Consider the following 18,482-nt stretch of genomic DNA (forward strand, 5'->3'; position numbering starts at 1 on the left):
TTTTAGTTTGTCGTTGTAATTGTTGGTTTTTATTTTGCTATGTTATCTTTCATCTTTTTTTTTTGATAGAAGAGTAGGCCTCATTAAAAAACCCCTTCTAGCCCTCCATGTTATGTGAGTAACATGAAGGATCAAGGAAGAAGGAAAAGAGTGCCTAGAAAATTTTATTCATAAAACAATAATACATAGGTAGAGCATAACAAGCTCCACAACCTCCAACCGAAGAACATAAGACTTAACTCCAAAACCTTACAACACAGGAAATTACATTTCCTACAAAACAACACAACCAATATAAACCAAGGATCACCCTATCCCATCTTTAGCTAGTTTATCAACTTCCCAGTTTGCCGCCCTCAAAATATGCCTAATAATAATATCCTTTCTTGCCAATAACGCAACTATATCGTTCACCAAGGATAGAAACAAAGGGGGGCATAAACCCGGATTCTTGATCCATTTCAGAGCATTAATTGAGTCAGTTTCCAGAATAAACCTCTTATTAAGAACATAACCTAGCTCTTCCATAAGACAAAGCCCCCTCTTAATCGCTAACAACTCTGCCATAATAGGAGGACCTCCCCTACTGGTTCAGAGAACCACTGAAGCAACACACCTTTACTATCTCGAATTAGACCACCAATACCTCCTTTATCCCAGCTCGATACCATCGCTCCATCAACATTTAGCTTTAAGAACCCATCCGGGGGAGGAACCCAGCAAGAAGATTGAGAGCAGTCCTGTCGTTGTTTTCCCCTCGAATCGACAAGTTTTAAATCACCTACTAGGAAATCTAAAGGAATAACCACATCGTTGAACCTTGCAACAAACCAGGAAGTTACTCTAAATCGAATAATGAAAAACAGCCTGACCAAATCCAGCTTTCCATTCTGAAAGATAATCTCATTTCTACATTTCCACACTGACCACATCACTTCCCTTGGAATGAACTTCCAGATCGAAGATTTAGGCATTAAATCATCCCACAAAATGAAAAAATCAGTGATATGCTTTGGGGCTTTTTGTTTGAAGATGGAAAAGATTTTTAGGTAATATGGTTTTTGTAATGGTGTATATTCCCGTATGAGGGTTTGGTGTGACCACTTGTATTTGGTATTTTATTTAATAAAAAATGAGGCACTCTTTTCTTCCTTCCAATGTTCTTCAACATACTTCTAAGTATGTGGAAGAATATGAAGGGAGTTTTTAATGAGACCTCCAACTTCTATAAAAAAAAAAAACTCAACAGCTTAATCCTAGGGCTTATAAGTTAAGGAACTACAGTTCCACCCTTATACATGACAGCTGCTTAAGTATATAAAATGATGATACATGATCAAATTGGCGCTTTTTTTTTGGGGTGTGTGTGTGTGTGTGGAATTTATTCTATTGAAGATTCTTTAGCAGTTAAAAGTCAGTTGATTACCCTGTGATAATTTTGGTTACATTTTGAATCTCTTTGTGGGGTTCTTCCCCATTTATTTAAAACATATGAGCAAGAGTAACCTACTTGATCAACTTTCACAGTTATAGGCACATTGATCAAGGTGATTTCAGAATTCATGTTTAGATTTTGCTCAATGTATCCATGTACTTTATGTGCATCAATGATTTGATTTTAGTGGTAGCCCCTATCTCATTATATTAGTGATTCTAAGATAATTAAATTTGTGAATGAAGCTATCGGCTGTTTGCGAGACAGGATTTCACTATCAGGATAAAATCTCTCCTATTGACTATGTTGTAGATATTTCAACAAACATGCAGGTAATTCAATTACATCCATCATCTCTTTTTTACCCCTTTTTATTACTTGACTTTTGTTTAAGGGTTTTATTGTTAGCATTTCGATTCTATTTTCACTTGTAGTTCGGTCTACATTTGTATCATATCATAGTTTAATGACAATAACCTTTCAAATTAGAACTTTTCCATGAGGACATGACTAGCTGACCAAAGCCATTTGTTCTTCTACTTTAGTTAAAATACATAAAAAGAAAGGATTATTTTATATATTTGGTGACATAAAATAGGATATGTTTTATTATATATTATGTTTGTGTGTAATAGAGGTAGCAGAGGCAACTCAGAGTCATTAATGTGTTGTAGTTACTTTGATTATTCTGAGAAGAAATATAATGCAATTTGTGATTGAACTAGAAGCAGTTATGGAAAATAGCAAGTTTAACAATTCAAATTATCTAAAGAGTGTTCCTTTTTTTTTTGATAGAAGATTAGGCCTCATTAAAAACCCCCTTTTTCAACCTTCATGTTATAAAAGTAACATGAAGGACAAGGAAAGAAGGAAAAGAGTGCCTAGAATTTATTAGTTGAAACAAAGTACAACAAAGGCAGACCCTAAACATCTGCAAACACCACCAGAAATTACATAAAACTTAAACACAACAGCTAAACATAGGAAATAAAATTATCTACTCCTCAATACAAGCAGACAGAAACCATTACATCACCCTATCCCATCCTTAGCTAATTTGTCAGCTTCCCAATTTGCAGCCCTCACAATATGCTTGATAATGATATCCTTCCTTGCCATAAAAGAGACTATCTCCTTCACCAGTACTTGAAACATAGGAGTGCATAAACCCGGATTCTTGATCCACTTTAGGGCATTACTTGAATCAGATTCAAGAATAAACCTCCGATTAGGGACAAAACTTAAATCTTCCAGAAGACATAACCCCCTCTTAATCGCCAATAATTCTGCGAAGATAGGAGGACCACCCCCAACTCTTTCTGAAAACCATTGAAGCAACACACCTTTACTGTCCGGAATCAAACCACCAATGCCTCCCTTATCCCAACCCTTTACCATCGCTCCATCAACATTGAGCTTTAAGAACCCATCCGGAGGAGGAACCCAGCAAATTGGTTTAGAGATGCCATTTCCTTGTCTTCCCACCAAATCCGCAAGTTTTAAATCTCCCACAAGAGAGTCTAAAGGAATATTCACATCCTTGAACTTTGCAACAAACCAAGAAGCTATTCTAAAATGGACAATAAAGAACAATCTCACCACATCCAGCTTAACTTTATGAAAAATAACCTCATTTCTGCATTTCCACACTGACCACATCAACGCCTCTGGAATAAATTTCCATATCAAAGAATTCAGAAGTAAATCATCCCACAAATTTAAAAAGTCCATGATATTCTTTGGAATCACAAAGGACAAATTCCAAATATTCAATAATCTGGCCCACAAACCCCATACTACCTCGCAATGCAAAAATAGATGCGAAACTGATTCCATTTCCCTACCACACAGAGAGCATAAAGGATCATCAATCCCTACCACTCCTCGCTTCAGTAATTCCTCCTTCACCGCCACTCTCTGGTGAGCAACTTGCCATACAAATGTCTCCACCCGTGGAGGAGCAATCCCTGCCCAAATATGTCTCTCCCAGATCTCCATCTTCTTCTGACTACCATCCTGATCAAGGAAATTGTTGATACAAGATTTAGCTGAAAAACAGCCCTCACCATTCCCTGACCAAATCCAACAGTCTTCCTCACCTGGCGATATTGAGATATTGTTCAACATTGAAATCAATTGCAATAGCTGTTCAACCTCCCAATCCGCCAAATTTCGCCTCATTTGAATGTCCCACACCCAACTAGCGCCATTATTCACCCTATACTCCATCACCTTACCCGATTTGTTGCTAGGAAACTGAATTTTCAAAGGTACTTCACCCAACCATACATCATTCCAGAACTGCACATAGTTCCCCTTCCCTGTTTTCAAACGCATATTCCTCCTAATACAATCCCCAAAACCATCATCGAAAAAGAAATTTTTAACCTCTCCAAATCCATGATGCACGGCCTGGCCACGAGTTCCCCATCATTATGCATTTCGGATCCAAGTCATAAACACCACATACCACCCTCTTCCACCAAGACTCTTTCTCTGATGCAAACTTCCAAACCCACTTCCCCAATAATGCTCTGTTCAAGAGTAATAAATTCGGGACCCCTAGACCCCCCAATCTTTTTGGTTTACTAACCGAACTCCAATTTAACCAGTGGATATTTTTTTTATCCTGCACCCCCCCCCCCACAAAAATGAAGCCATGATAGAATTTAGTTTCTTTAGCACAGAAACTGGAATTTTGAAAATGGAAAGAAAATACACAGGGAGCGAGCACAACACTGACTTAACCAACACCACCCTTGCTGCAAGCGACAGGGAATTAGACTTCCAACCGCTCAACTTGGCATGAAATCTCTCCACTATTGGCTCCCACATGGCAGCCGAATTTCTCTTATAGCCCAAGGGTAAACCTAGATACTCTGATGGGAAACTTCCTACCGAACAGCCAATATCATTCGCCCAAGTAGCTAACGCCCCATCCTCAACATTGATACCATAAATTCTGCTCTTGACTTGATTAATCTTCAACCCCACCAGTAACTCATATATTAATAACACTCTTCTAACATTCCTCAAATCACGAATAGAGCCTTTACTGAAAATTATAAGGTCATCCGCAAATTGCAAATGCGAAAGCTTAAATGCCCTATCATGAACACCTACATCGAAACCTGAAAACAGTCCTATGTCAACTGCTTTAGTAAGCAACAGATGCAGTAGCTCACCAACCATATTGAACAGCAAAGGCGATAACGAACAACCCTATCTCAATCCCCTCGCCGTGTGAAATTTCTCTGTAGCTGACCCGTTTACTAGAACCGAAATGGATGCTGAAGACATACATTGATACATCCATGACCTCCACTTGTCACCAAACCCCATTTTGCTCATAATTTTCATCAAAATGTCCCAATCAACCGAATCGTAGGCTCTCTTGAAATCCACTTTGAAGACTACTCCCTTCAACCCTTTCTTCCTCCAAAAGTCAATGCATTCATTAGCAATAAACGAGCAATCCAATATGTTCCTTCCCGGAATGAAAGCAAGTTAAGACGGACTCATTATATCGTTAATGCACAAACTCAATCTTCTAGCTAAAACCTTTGATAAAATTTTATATAGCCCTCCGACTAGGCTAATTGGCCTAAAATCTTCCCCTCCGGATTAGCCTTCTTAGGAATGAGAGAAATAAATGAATGATTTACCTCCGAGTCCCACTCCTTCCCCACATAGAAATCTTTAAAAAACAACATCACATCGTCCTTCATTGTGGTCCAGAATTTCTTGAAGAAGCCTAAATTTAGATCGTCCGGTCCTGGAGCTTTATTACTATCCGACTGAACAATAACATCCCATACCTCCTCTTCCGAAAATGGCTTCTCCAATGCTAGGCACCTCCCCTCCGATAGTCTAAGAAAATCCAGATTTAAATCTTCAACCTTCAAAGTATTCCTCTGATTAAACAACCCCTTGAAGAACTTCACCACAGAAGCTTTGATAACATGGGGATCTACCGTGACTACATTGTCAACTTTAAGAGATTTGATACAATTTATCCTCCCTCTTACTGCCGCACTATGATGGAAAAAACTAGTGTTCTTATCTCCATCCAATCTCCACTTTATTCTAGACTTTTGCATCCAAATCGATTCTTCTTTTTTTTGTAGCTCCCATAATTCTCTCTTTGCTTCGACAATAGATTGCATAGACACCATGGGAAGTCCTTTTTGCAAGTCCATTTCCATATCATGAATTTCTCTCTCCAACGTTCTGATTTTTCCTGGCAGCTGAAGATAATCCCTCCTCGACCATCTCTTTGCCACATCCTTCACCCGATTAAGAACTTTGGATATGGACATCGGGTTCGCCCCTTTGCAGAATTTACACAACTCTGTTTTCATCATCTCATTAAACCCCTCTTCCTCCAACACATAATTAAACAACCGAAACGGTTTCGGCCCCCAATTACATTCCTTATTCTCCAACAAAATGATATTGTGATCAGAGACAGACCTTGGAAGCAAGGTTTGGCCTAATTTTGGAAAAGACGAAAATATGAATGATCAACCAAAAACCGATCCAACCTCTCAAAAGTTGGAACTTCCCTATTGTTACACCACGTAAAACGACCTCCAAATAACGACAAATCCATCAAATTCGCCTGACTAACAAACTCTCTGAAACTGTTCATAGTTACCGGATTCACTGCTCCTCCATCTTTCTCTTCCTGAGTCAATACTGCATTGAAATCTCCTCCTAAACACACTGGACAATCAAGCTGTTCCAAAAAAGATGATAACTCCCTAAAAACTGCTCCTTGTCTGCATCAACACTCGGACCGTAGACATTAATAAAACAATAAATTCTTGGATCTCCTTCTAATAACCCTTTTAATGCCACAAATCTGTTGTGGATGACTTCTTCCTTTACCACAATATCCTTTTGATTCCACAAAGTAATTAAACCACCAGCAGAACCCACAACAGGAACTACTACTGCACCAGTGAGTATTTTACCCCCCATTTTCCTTACTAACAAAGGACTTACAACTTCCAGTTTAGATTCTTGTAAAAATAAAATTGTAGGCTTTTTCTCCTCAACAAACCTCCTAATTGCTCGAGCTTTCACCCTTCTACCCAAACCCTTAACATTCCAACACATTATGGACCACTCTATCATCAAAATCATACCATAACCTTAAATCCCTGTTCCTACTACCCACCATCAATCATCCCTATCCTTTACCATAGGACCTACTTTAGTCAAGAACTCTATCTCCCCTCCTTTAAATTTAACCCCCAACAATTTAGAGACATTCCAACATTCCAAAGCTTCTGTCCTCCCCTGTTCATTCTTATCTGAAACAAAATCCGACCCCTTGCCACTGCAACTATCCAAAGCTTTTGTCCTCCCCTGTTCATTCTTATCTGAAACAAAATCCGACCCCTTACCACTGCAACTATTAACTTCCCCCCTCCTAGTATACACATTCTTATACAACCCTCTTCCAGCTTTACTAACTGAAGCACTCCTCCCAATAGGGCACCTCTGGGCCAATGAAACAAACCCATTCTGCATACCAGAATCATCTTGTATACCATATGTAAAATCTGCAGACTTAACCCCATTTCGATTTGATCTTGGACTCCTCTGCTCAGGCCCAAACACTTTTCTCCTCCCCATGCTGGAAGTAAGCCCATCGTCTTTGACCACTTTATCTTGTCCCGAGGTAACATCTCCCAAGCTCTGCACCCTTTTTCTTCCTGCAGAAAAAACCCCTGACACTTGCTGTTGACTATGAACCTCACCTAGTACTGTCCCCTCAGAACAAAAGTCATCTCCTAGGATATTATTGACTTCTACCTTTTCATTCAAATTACCATCGGTAAGCGTGACACCTCCATTTGTAGCATTCCTAACCCATGCTTCAACACTGTTCTGAGCGTCTGTCAACATTTTGAAATTCAACTGCTCCTTCAGACCCTCCCGGTCATCCCCTTGATTCCCTTCCGACGATGTCTCCTCCCATGGATCAATTGTTCCCTCCACAGAACCCTCTTCATCCACTCCTTCTATCACAGGAAAGAAATCCTCACTGCCATCCACTTTAATCTTAATAATAAAAGGCCTTCCATAAGTGTTAATGGTGACCTGGGACGGGATATCAAACGGACTCTCAACCCTTAACAACATATGAGCCACCCTGCAATCTAGTTTTTGAGCTGTATGCTCCTGGATCTTCACTAATTTACCCCATCTCGATGCCAAACTTGTAAAGAAAGAACCTGTCCAGCAATTTAACGGTACACCTATCATGGAAACTGCACAATAAGGTAATGGGACACACTTCTCTTCTATAACAGGCTCCAACCTTTCAAACCAAAAGGACAAAGCCTCCCACTTGGTTTCCACCGCTGCATCTTTCTCCTCCACTGACTGGAAGACTATCAAACAAGCATTTTTTGCATAGCCCCACCTTACCACCTTGACATTGATTCCCTCACTCCTTAAAGCCCTCTGAACAAACTCAACTTCAAAAATCGCTTTACAGATACCTGTTAAAGACGATCTCAACCATATTCTTTCCTCCATAGGAATAAAGACTTCCAAAGGCTTCTTCACCTCCCTCTTATCTCCAGATCTGATTACATGCTGACCCTCAACATTTCTTACTCCCGCTACCGTCTCCTTATATGTTCTGCCATCACGAAACTTGTTCAACAGCTCCTTCTTCCCAACATCAACATCTTGACATAATGGACTTTTCCTTCTGGAAACCTCCACACATGCATCTCTAGGCCCCGCTACACTATTGCACTTAAGGTTCCCTGGAAAACTGCTCTTCTGATATTTTGCAGTCGAAACCACTATTCTCCTCCCATCTACCATGACATTATTCATCTTACTCATTGCATTCAGCAAATCCTCCTTGCTTGCAAAGTGCACAAAGGCAAACGTTTATCTTTATAATTAGGTCTCCTATTAACGAATGGAATGAACACCTTAACCACCTTGCCATGAAGACTAAAACGATCCCATAAAACACTTCTATGCACTCTTCTACTAAGATTGTCTATAAATGCTACCCACGATCCTCCACCAGGCACTGTTCTACCTCTGCCACGAGAACCATTACCTCTCAGCTCCACACACTCTCTCTCACTAACTTTCTCACTCATCTCGCCTAGGATCTTAAACATATTGATATCCTTTCAAAGAGGTATACGAAAAATGTCCACTTTCCCCGTCGAAACTTGCCAACTGTTCCAGTCGCAATTTAAAAGCTAATTAACACATGTATGGAATCTTCACCTCCTAAAGAGTGTTCCTGAAGTTCCATATATGTGGATACTAGGCGCTTCATTTAGTGCATCTCTGAAACCTGGTACTGAAGAATTGTTTCAGAAGCAATATCTTTCTCAAGTTCATTTGGTAGCTCTCTTAAGTGCTTCTTTAGTTCCTTTTCAAGTTCCTTTTAAATCTTTTCTAAGGAAACTGATAATTTAACCAACATGTATTTAGCTTTTGACTTTTGGGACTTGGTTTAGACTATCATTCTCTATCTCAATTGCCCTCATCTGTAAGTTGTTTGTTTTGTTTGCGTATTTACTATAACATCAATGATCTCATGTTGGAGCTTTATTTCTGATATATTCGAAAGTGATTTTCAGATATAACCTCCACAAGATTGGTTGGTCGGATCATCATTGCCTTCGGATTTCAACCCAACCATCATACAGAAGATACTAAACGAGCTTTCTCCTGACAGGGTCAGGTACATATTTGAGCAAGGTTAAACCGGAAGATTTGAAGCATACAGTTCTCATTTGAGACAGCGCTATTTACCTTTATTTTTATGCAAGTATATGTCTATGGAATGGTTTAGCTCTCCATTTGGAACTCTTATACGTTTTCGCAAACAATCATTCTCTCTGATTAGTTTGAGGCTTTTGGTTAACATTGGCATCCAAAATTTCTTTTCTATGTTTGTGTGAATTATATCTTACATGCTACAATGGTTTAGCTCTCCATTTGGAACTCTTATACGTTTTCGCAAACAATCATTATCTCTGATTAGTTTGAGGCTTTTGGTTAACATTGGCATCCAAAATTTCTTTTCTGTGTTTGTATAAATTATATCATACATACTACTAGATAAACAGGTTTCCAGGTTATCAAATGAATTTACCATTAGTGATTGGAGCACCCTCTAAACGAGATTGCTACTTATCAAGTATCAACCCCTTAATAGTAGAGATGTATTTGAATCATATCAGCTAAGTGAACTTGCGGTTGTGCTCTGATATAGTTTATTTCTGATAAGCCTGCTTCTTAACAGAATCTTCTGGGAGTCAAAGAAATTTGAGGGACTGACTGACAAGGTTGAGCCATGGTATGGTACTGCATTTTCCGTTGAGAAAGTTAACCCCTCAATGATTCAGGTCTGTATCAGATCTTGTTGATGATATGTTAATTACATTTGTATGATAATTAATCTATTAATGGACTAGTCATTTGATTCTACTGAAAAAAAGGTGCTTCATCAATCCTTTTTTGACTGCAGGGTTGGATGACTTCAGCTCCTAATGAAAACCTTCATCTACCAGCGCCTAATGTCTTTATACCAACAGACTTATCTATTAAGAATGCACAGGAGAAGGTTTGATGAGTCTTTCCATTTGATTTTATTATAAATAATCTTTTTATGGATATCCCGACTTCTCATATGATTATCCTTTGGAACAGATTAAGTTTCTAGTTTTATTGAGGAAGTCATCCTATTCAAAGTTGTGGTTCAAGCCTGACATGGTGTTCTCTACACCGAAGGCATATGTTAAAATAGACTTCAACTGTCCCTATGCTAGCAGCACTCCTGAAACTGAGGTTCTAGCAGATATTTTTGCACGGTTATTGATGGATTACTTGAATGAATATGGTATGATAAATGCCATTGGTTTTGTCATAGTGGTTTAATGTGATTTTCCTGTGTGATTCTACACTCTCCTCCCTCCCAATAACTTTTTTTCTTTGTTGAGTGTTTGATATGCTAAACCTTCTATAGTGACAGTAGATTGTTCTTATCATTTGAGTAGGAATATCTTCTTTGCTGATGCTTTGTTTTATCTTGCATGCTTCAGCTTATTATGCCACGGTTGCTGGTCTTCATTATGGCATAAGCCTTTCAGAGAGTGGTTTTGAGGTACTTTTTCTCTCTTTTATTGTGGCATTAATGTGATTCCATCTGATAACTTTTTTCTTCTTTGAACTAAATAGGGTTATCTATGGATAAGGTAATGGATTTTTCTGACACATAAAAAGTCTTAAAACAATTACTTATTGAAAAGGATATATCCTTTACGAAAAAATGTTATCAGAGATGGAAGTTAGATTGTCTCAAGAATTTGAAGATGCGGTTATATTTCATGATTAAAGGTCAATGTTGCTTGAGTTTGGCCGATTTTCGAAGGAGGTTACTAGGATCATTTTAACCCATGCCTGACCTGGTTCCTGACTTGTCCACATTGAATTGGTTGGGTGGGTCTGATTACAAATTTTGTCTTGAACAAAATGTTACCAGTGATCTTCAGGCTTTCAATAAATTTTATATTTTTTCTTCTTTTAGCAAAAAAGCAAAATAGTTTTCTGAATGCTAGAAGGTAAAAGCTGGTATAGGTTGATTTTTGGGTTTCTGTGTTATACCTTGGCTGTTCTTTTTAAGGGAGTTATGAGGGTGTGTTATGTATTTAGAGTTATGGATTAAAGGTTATGTTGTTAGTAGTTAGTCATGAAGGTGTGGAGGTGTATTATTGTTCTCATTAATAAAAGTTAGAGGCACTCTTTTGCTCCTTCCTATGTCCTTCATGTCATGTTTAGAACATGTAGGATATGAAGGGGGTTTTTAATGAGGCCTTATTTTATCAAAAAAAAAAATCTTTTGAGAAAGTAAACTATTAACTTACACTGTGATGTCCTAAATTCTGCCTTACTCTTGTACCAATAAGTAGTTTGCCTTCTGTTCAAGCTAGATTGAAGTTGGAATTGGCATGATATGGAGGCTCTAAATATATATAATTTGAAAAATCATAGGAAAAAAATTCTTTCTTTGTAACCATTTTCTGTCTCTTTTTCTTTATATGTATGTGTGCACATTTTCCAAGCAGTTTATAGTACTCGTTGTTTATTTTATTTCTTAGTAAAATGGTATCATTTAATTTTGTTTTCACTTTTAGGTGACATTGGTTGGTTATAATCACAAATTGAGGATCTTGCTGGAGACTGTGGTTGACGAAATTGCAAAATTTGAAGTGAAACCTGACAGGTTTTCAGTAATCAAGGTAATTGACTAAGAGATAATATAAAATGCTATTTCCACTTGAGAAATAAGAACTGCCTTTTACCAGTAGTATGTTATTGAGTTTTTTGTGCTCTTCTCCTCCTCGGATGTCTCAATTATTCGTTACTTATTGATTGGGTGTCGAAGGGAAGACTCATTGTAGAAAGTGACAGTAAGCAAGCAGTGGATTGGATTCATGATCAAGCAACAGTTCCTACTTTTCTTTTTAATTTTGTTCAGGACTTAGTGTCTATTGTTTCTAGGCATGATACTATTGTGAGGTGGATTCCTAGGAGCTGTAATTGCGAGGCTGATAAATTAGCTAAGGAGGGGATTGGCTGATGGTTATCTGTGTTTCAGTGGGTTTGGGTGTTTAGCAGTAAGGTTTAAATGGTGTCTGTTTAAGTTTTATGTAACTCTCAGGAGTTCTTTTTAGGCTTATGTACTTCGTTTGAATTCAATATATTGAGACACTCTTTTCCTCCTTCCGCTAGTTGGTTCTTACCATAGGGTAAAGAACCACTAAGAGGGAGGTTTTTAATGAGGTCTTCAATTCCTATCAAAAATAAATAAATTGTGGTTGGTTATGCTTGAAAGTTAATTACATACAGATTTTTTTTTATAGGAATTACATACAGAATTTTAGATACTGTAATTGTTTATTTCCCTCAAAATTGTCACTGACATCAAATTTAATTTAGTTCTAAGTTAGTATTTTTGTTTTCCCTCTCTTGGGGAATTAATTGTATATCTGTTTGGTTTTTATTGAGACTTATTGGGTGTTTGTAATGTTGAGCTCACAATCATCTTGATGTTTATTACTAATGTGAATGTCCTGCGGCCATTTTGCAAAATTTTCATCCATTGTTCCATCTATCGCATTGTAATGTCGAAATTTGGTAGTCCAAAGAAGCATGCTTCTCCACAGCCATAGATAGCTATATTCGAAGATGATTGAAAATTGAAGGCATCATTGATATGCACCAAGACCTTGAACTGCCTTTAGAGTTTCAAAGTACATATCTGTTTGTTACAATGTAAGCATCTTTCTTGGAATAACTTACAAAGGAAACTTTGGATGCTGTTTTTTTGTATCATTGGATTTCCATCCCGTTTCAAAAGAAATAGTTGACCGAAGTATAAGGTAAGCACGTTTGCTTTCGTCCATTTTGCAAGTAAGGAGGATCTGTGTAATGCAGTGGATAAGATGAACAACGCCCTGATTGATGGGAGGAGGATTTTAGTGGCTGTAGCCAAATATGAGAAAATATCTGGGTCGAAGAGTCAGAGAGATGGGAGGGCTGATGGAGTTATTCGTGCTGGTATCAGTGGGGGAATGGGTAGAAGATTGCCTCCTCAAGATGACAGGGTAAGAAGGATGGAGATGCTGGATAAGTTTCATGATGGGAGGTCCTACAAGGAGGCGGTGGTGGGGGTGTATAAAGAGCCAGAGGGTGAGCAAGAGGGTATTCATGTTAATTCGAGGGAGATGAATAATACTAAGGATGTTTCCATCCCAGTGGAGGATAGGGTCTGGCTTAGATCGTCTCTTACTGGTATCTTCAAAGATATTTTTGAACTTCATGTTGTGCAGAAAGCGTTAAGGAACGAGGGCATCAACGTAAAGGTTGTTAGGTGGGGCTTTGCTAAGAATGCGTGCCTGGTTGTGTTCCAATCGGTGGAAGAGAAGAAGTTAGCAATGGAAGGAAAATGGGAAGCTTTGTCCTTCTGGTTTGAAAGGTTGGAGCCGGTATTGGATGAGGAAAGCATTCCCCGAGCTTTTTGTACGATCTCCATGATAGGAGTTCCTTTAAATTGCTGGTCGGTTCCGTTCTTCACTAGGGTGGTATCCAGGTGGGGAAAGTTAGTGAAGATTAAAGATGAAACTGCTCAGAGAGCGGATTGCAGAGTTGCACAGATGCTTCTTAGGGTAGTCAGCCCTTTTGACATCCCTGATCATACTTCAGTTACTACGAATGGAAGGAAATTTCTAATAAAAATTAAGGTGGATGGGGGGGATGATTTCTTTCCTGATTTTTCAGATCTGGCTGAAGAGGTTGTTCCAGAGAATCCTTCGGTGGAGAACTCCTCCGGTTGGAACACAGAGGATGGGCAGGCACAGCATGGAGGTCACGTGGAACGTCAGGAAATGTCAGAAATCCATAATAGGGTGCTAGAGTGGGTTGCAGACTCACAACGTTGTAATGTCACAGATTCCGAGAGAGTTGACTTCTCTCCACATGAAAAGTCGGAAGATCTTTTTGAAAGTAAGAAAAGCGGGAAAAGTATGGGGGGGATCTTTTTAAGCTTGATAATGTTGACCAGGAAAGTGGGCCTAATTCAGGCCTTGGAGGGATTCAGTTGACTGGTCTGGAGCAAGAAAACTGCCTAAACTCTATGGGCCGTAGTCCTTTTTCATCAGATACAATTAAGGACTCAGTAGGGGTTGAAGTTGGAGGAGGGGCTCCGGTTGGTTTAAAGTTGATAAGTTTAAGGGATGGTTCACAAACCTGCTCTGCAAGTTCGTTATCCACGAAGACTGCTCCGGTTGGAAGGAAATTCATCAGAAGCCATAATAAAACTTATAGTAGGTCGAAGTCTAGAAAGATTTGGAATCAGGTTGTGAGAAATTGTAATAAGATGCAGGATTGTAAGGAAAAATCACGAGGGGTGTTCAATGGTGAGACAGGAAGAGCTTTAATTTCTAGAGGTTGTCTTTCTGATGTTCCCGAGGCTGCTGGTTTTTCGATAAAGGAATGGGACAGTTCTTGGGCGAGCAGACCATACAGGAGAATTAAAAGGTCTCTATTTAGGGAAGCTGTTGATCATGCTAGTGTTGATACTGTTTCCTCATCAGCTTTTCCTTTGTTGGTTGAGGAAGCAATTGCTACATGGGAAATTAGTAAGATGCTGGGGATATCTTTCAAGGAGGGGAAGGAAGCTTTTATACAAAAGATTGTTGAATTGGAGAAAGGGTTGTGTGGGGCTATTTGACCTGGAGATTTGTATGTGGGAGTTCTGGGTTCTGTTTGTTTGAGTATCATGACTAAGCTAAGTATATTGTCTTGGAACGTTAGGGGTTTGGGTAAAAAAGAGAAACATAGAGTGGTGCAAAAACTTGTTTCTGTGAAAAAACCGTCGTTTCTTTTTCTTCAAGAAACAAAACTCGAAAAATTACCAATGTCGTTTTTAAGGAGGAGTGGTTTGAATGGGTTGCAGGGGTCCGTTGAGTCTCCAGCAATAGGTTCATCTGGAGGTTTGTTAAGCTGTTGGGATGACAATTTTTTGAGATTGACGATCAGTTTATTCATAGGAGGTTTATTGCTGTTTTTGGAAGGATCAAGTCTAATCACCTTAGGTGTGGCTTCATTAACGTTTATGGCCCGTCTGTGGAAGAAGAGAAGGCTGCTTTTTTTGATGAACTGGGATTGTTTTTAAACGGGTTTAGTATTCCTTTGTGCGTGGGAGGGGATTTTAATGCCTATTTGAACGAAGAGGAGAAGTTAGGCAGAGGTCATAACAGGAATTCACTGGAAACTTTTAATCATTTTATTCAGCATACGGGACTTATTGATATGCCTCTGGTTGGGGGGAATTTCACGTGGAGCAGTTATCGGGATTTGCCGACGGTTGTAAGACTAGATAGGTTTCTGGTGAATTGTAATTTCTCAGCAGAATTTGCCGGTATCAACCAGTTTCTTTTGCCTAAATCTATCTCCGATCATAATGCAATTTTCCTGGAGAGTGGGGCAGATAATTGGGGTAAGAGACCCTTTAGGCTGTTCAATTATCTATTGTCTGAGGATGGTTTTGAGGAGATGGTTGTTGAGTCTGTTAAGCGGTTCAAAGAAGAGAATTCAGGAGTTGGAATTTTGAGTATGCTTAGGAATACAAAGTCTGCCATTAAGTGCTGGTCTGGAGATAGAAATCAATTTCCTCGATTGGACATCTCTATGTTAGAGGACAAAATTCATCAGATTGAAAAGGGGATGCAACATCATCCTCCTTCCAATGATGTTGTCATTTCGACAGAATTGAGACTGTTGAGAAATGAACTTTGGAGACTTCTTAGAATCGAAGAGCAAATTTGGGTTCAAAAGTCTAGAGAGAAGTGGGTCAAAGGTGGTGACCGTAATTCAAAGTTTTTTCACACATGCGCTTCCATTAGGAGGAGGCTGAACTCTATGTATGCTTTAAATGTTGATGGTGTCATCACCAAAGATCCAGGCCTTATCAAGTCTAGGGTCAGGGAGCATTTCTTTAAAGCTTTTAATTGTTGCTCAACAATGGAAGTGGAGGGTATTAACTTAGATTTCGCAAAAATTTCTCTGCAACAAAACCTATTGCTAGAGAAGGAGTTTACGGAAGATGAGATTTGGGGGACCATTAATTCTTGTGATAGTAATAAAGCCCCTGGGCCAGATGGGTTGAACATGGGTTTTTTTAAGACCTTCTGGCTTAGTTTGAAAGGCGATATATTGAAATTCTTCCACAACTTCTATTTGAGTAAGGAATGGGAGCATGGTATTAACCATTCCTTCTTAACTCTCATCCCGAAAGGTTCTAACGTTGGGAGCTTAGATGATTTCAGACCTATCTCACTTGTAGGTGGGATGTATAAGATCCTATCTAAGTGCCTTGCGAGAAGATTGAGATGTTGCATCAATGATATAATCAGTGATTCTCAATTTGCTTTCATTCCTGGGAGACAAATTTTGGATTGCTCTTTTATTGCTAATGAAGGAATTGATTTATGGAGGAAGAGAGGGTTGAAGGGTTGTGTATTTAAGGTAGACTTTAAAAAGGCTTATGATTCGGTAGATTGGGACATCTTATTTAAAGTTATGGCGAAGATGGGGTTCGGTTCTAAATGGTGTAGTTGGATCCGGATGTGTGTGTCAACTGCTTCGGTGTCAGTTTTAGTTAATGGGGTTCCTACTGATGAATTTCCTATGGCTAGAGGCCTCCGGCAGGGTTGTTCCCTGTCCCTCTGCTGTTTAACCTTGTCGGAGAACTGCTTAACCTGTTGCTTCGTAAAGCAGTATCTTCGGGCCTTTTCAGTGGTCTGGTGGTTGGTAAAGACGAGGCCTCAGTCAACTTATCTCATTTGCAATTTGCTGATGACCTAATCATTTTCTGTAGTGCTTCGAAGACCCAGATTGTTAATGTTAAGAGGATCCTTCGGGTGTTCGAATTTATGACTGGTCTGGAACTGAATCTGTCTAAGAGCAGATTATTTGGGATTAATATTAAGGAGGAAGAGCTTCTTCAGTGGGCTAATGCTATTGGATGTCCTGTAGGACATTTTCCTGCGGAATATTTGGGGCTGCCTCTTGGTGCGAAGAGAAACTCTATGATGTTGTGGGATCCGGTAGTTCAAAAGTTTCATTCAAAGCTAGCCGGATGGAAGGCGAAGACTCTATCAATGGCAGGGAGGTTGGTTTTACTGAAGGCAGTTTTGGGTTCCCTCCCTATCTATTTCATGTCCCTTTTCAAGATGCCTTCTTCGGTGAGTGTTAAGCTGAATTCCATCATGGCAAGATTCTTATGGGGAGGAGGAGTGGAGGCTAGGAAAATCCATTGGGTCAATTGGACAAAAGTTTGCTCTGATAAAAGTGTTGGAGGTCTTGGTGCTATGAATATAAGCCTTATGAATAGAGCTCTCTTAGGGAGATGGTCTTGGAGGTTTGCTAACGATAAAGACTCAGTGTGGAAGAAGGTTATTTGTTGTAAATATAATTTGGATCCCAGTTTACTGCTGTTTAACGAGAAACTTCCTACACATGCTTCTTGGATTTGGAAATCGGTGGTCCTCAACCATTTCAAAAATGATCAGTTTGGAGCAAAGTTTCGTAGCAACTTTAAAGTCAGTGTGGGTGATGGAGGGAGCATTAGATTTTGGTGGGATAGTTGGGTACATGACTCCCCACTTAAAGTGATTTTTCCGAGGTTGTATGAGCTGTCTATAAATAAGTATGGGAAGCTTTATGAGTTTGGGGAATTTCGATCTTCTGTTTGGTCTTGGCATGTTAATTTGAGAAGGAATTTGAGTGAATGGGAATTGGTTCAGTACTCTGATTTAATGACCCTAATCCACAATATCCCTCTTTCTCAGGAGTTATCGGATGGGTTGGTCTGGTTTGGCAATGGGGAAGGTGTCTATACTGTTAGTTCGAGTGTTAAGTCATGCAGGCCTGTTGGTATAACAGACCCCTTTTGGAATAAGTATGTTTGGAGGGGAACGGTGCCTCCTAGAGTGGAGGTCTTCTTGTGGCAGGTCGTGCACCAAAGATTGCCAGTTAAAGTTGTAACCCCCTAGACCCAGTCTGTGAGTTAGACCCAAACCTAAGTGGTCACATATCCCATTCAGAGGTTTTTTTTTATATAACTTATAGAACGTTAAATATAATATAAAACATAATATTAATAATACAGATATGTCCAAAACGATAATAAAATACATGTCACCAAACATAACCGAAAAACATACAAAAATATATGTTCGTACAAAATAAAATAGTTGATTTCTCCTGATGCCAAATCTGCTAGCTTACGGTCTGCTGTTATCTGAAAAAAGTTAAAATTTACAGAATGAGCTAAGAAGCCCAGTGTGTTCCATACAGCGTACAAAAACATATTAATAAGATATTATCAATAAAAATCGATTTATGCAACATGTTTTTTTTAAATATGAACACTACCCCCATCCGTCACGAACAAATTGTGTAGGTTCCCATAACCATACACCCCGTC

General features: G+C 39.1%; 1 protein-coding gene across 1 annotated transcript in view; it reads left to right on the forward strand.

The window, feature by feature from the left end:
- The window catches only part of LOC120124171 (insulin-degrading enzyme-like 1, peroxisomal), a 66,161-nt gene that overhangs the window by 14,871 nt on the left and 32,808 nt on the right, over positions 1-18,482 (forward strand). Inside the window, 7 exon segments of the mRNA XM_039142900.1 lie at positions 1,681-1,767; positions 9,067-9,170; positions 9,735-9,837; positions 9,960-10,055; positions 10,142-10,331; positions 10,534-10,595; positions 11,626-11,730. Of these exon segments, the coding sequence (XP_038998831.1) occupies positions 1,681-1,767; positions 9,067-9,170; positions 9,735-9,837; positions 9,960-10,055; positions 10,142-10,331; positions 10,534-10,595; positions 11,626-11,730 (747 nt within the window).

The sequence above is a fragment of the Hibiscus syriacus genome, unplaced genomic scaffold, assembly GCF_006381635.1.
Source record: "Hibiscus syriacus cultivar Baekdansim isolate YM2019G1 unplaced genomic scaffold, ASM638163v2 tig00001290_pilon, whole genome shotgun sequence".
Lineage (NCBI taxonomy): Eukaryota > Viridiplantae > Streptophyta > Magnoliopsida > Malvales > Malvaceae > Hibiscus > Hibiscus syriacus.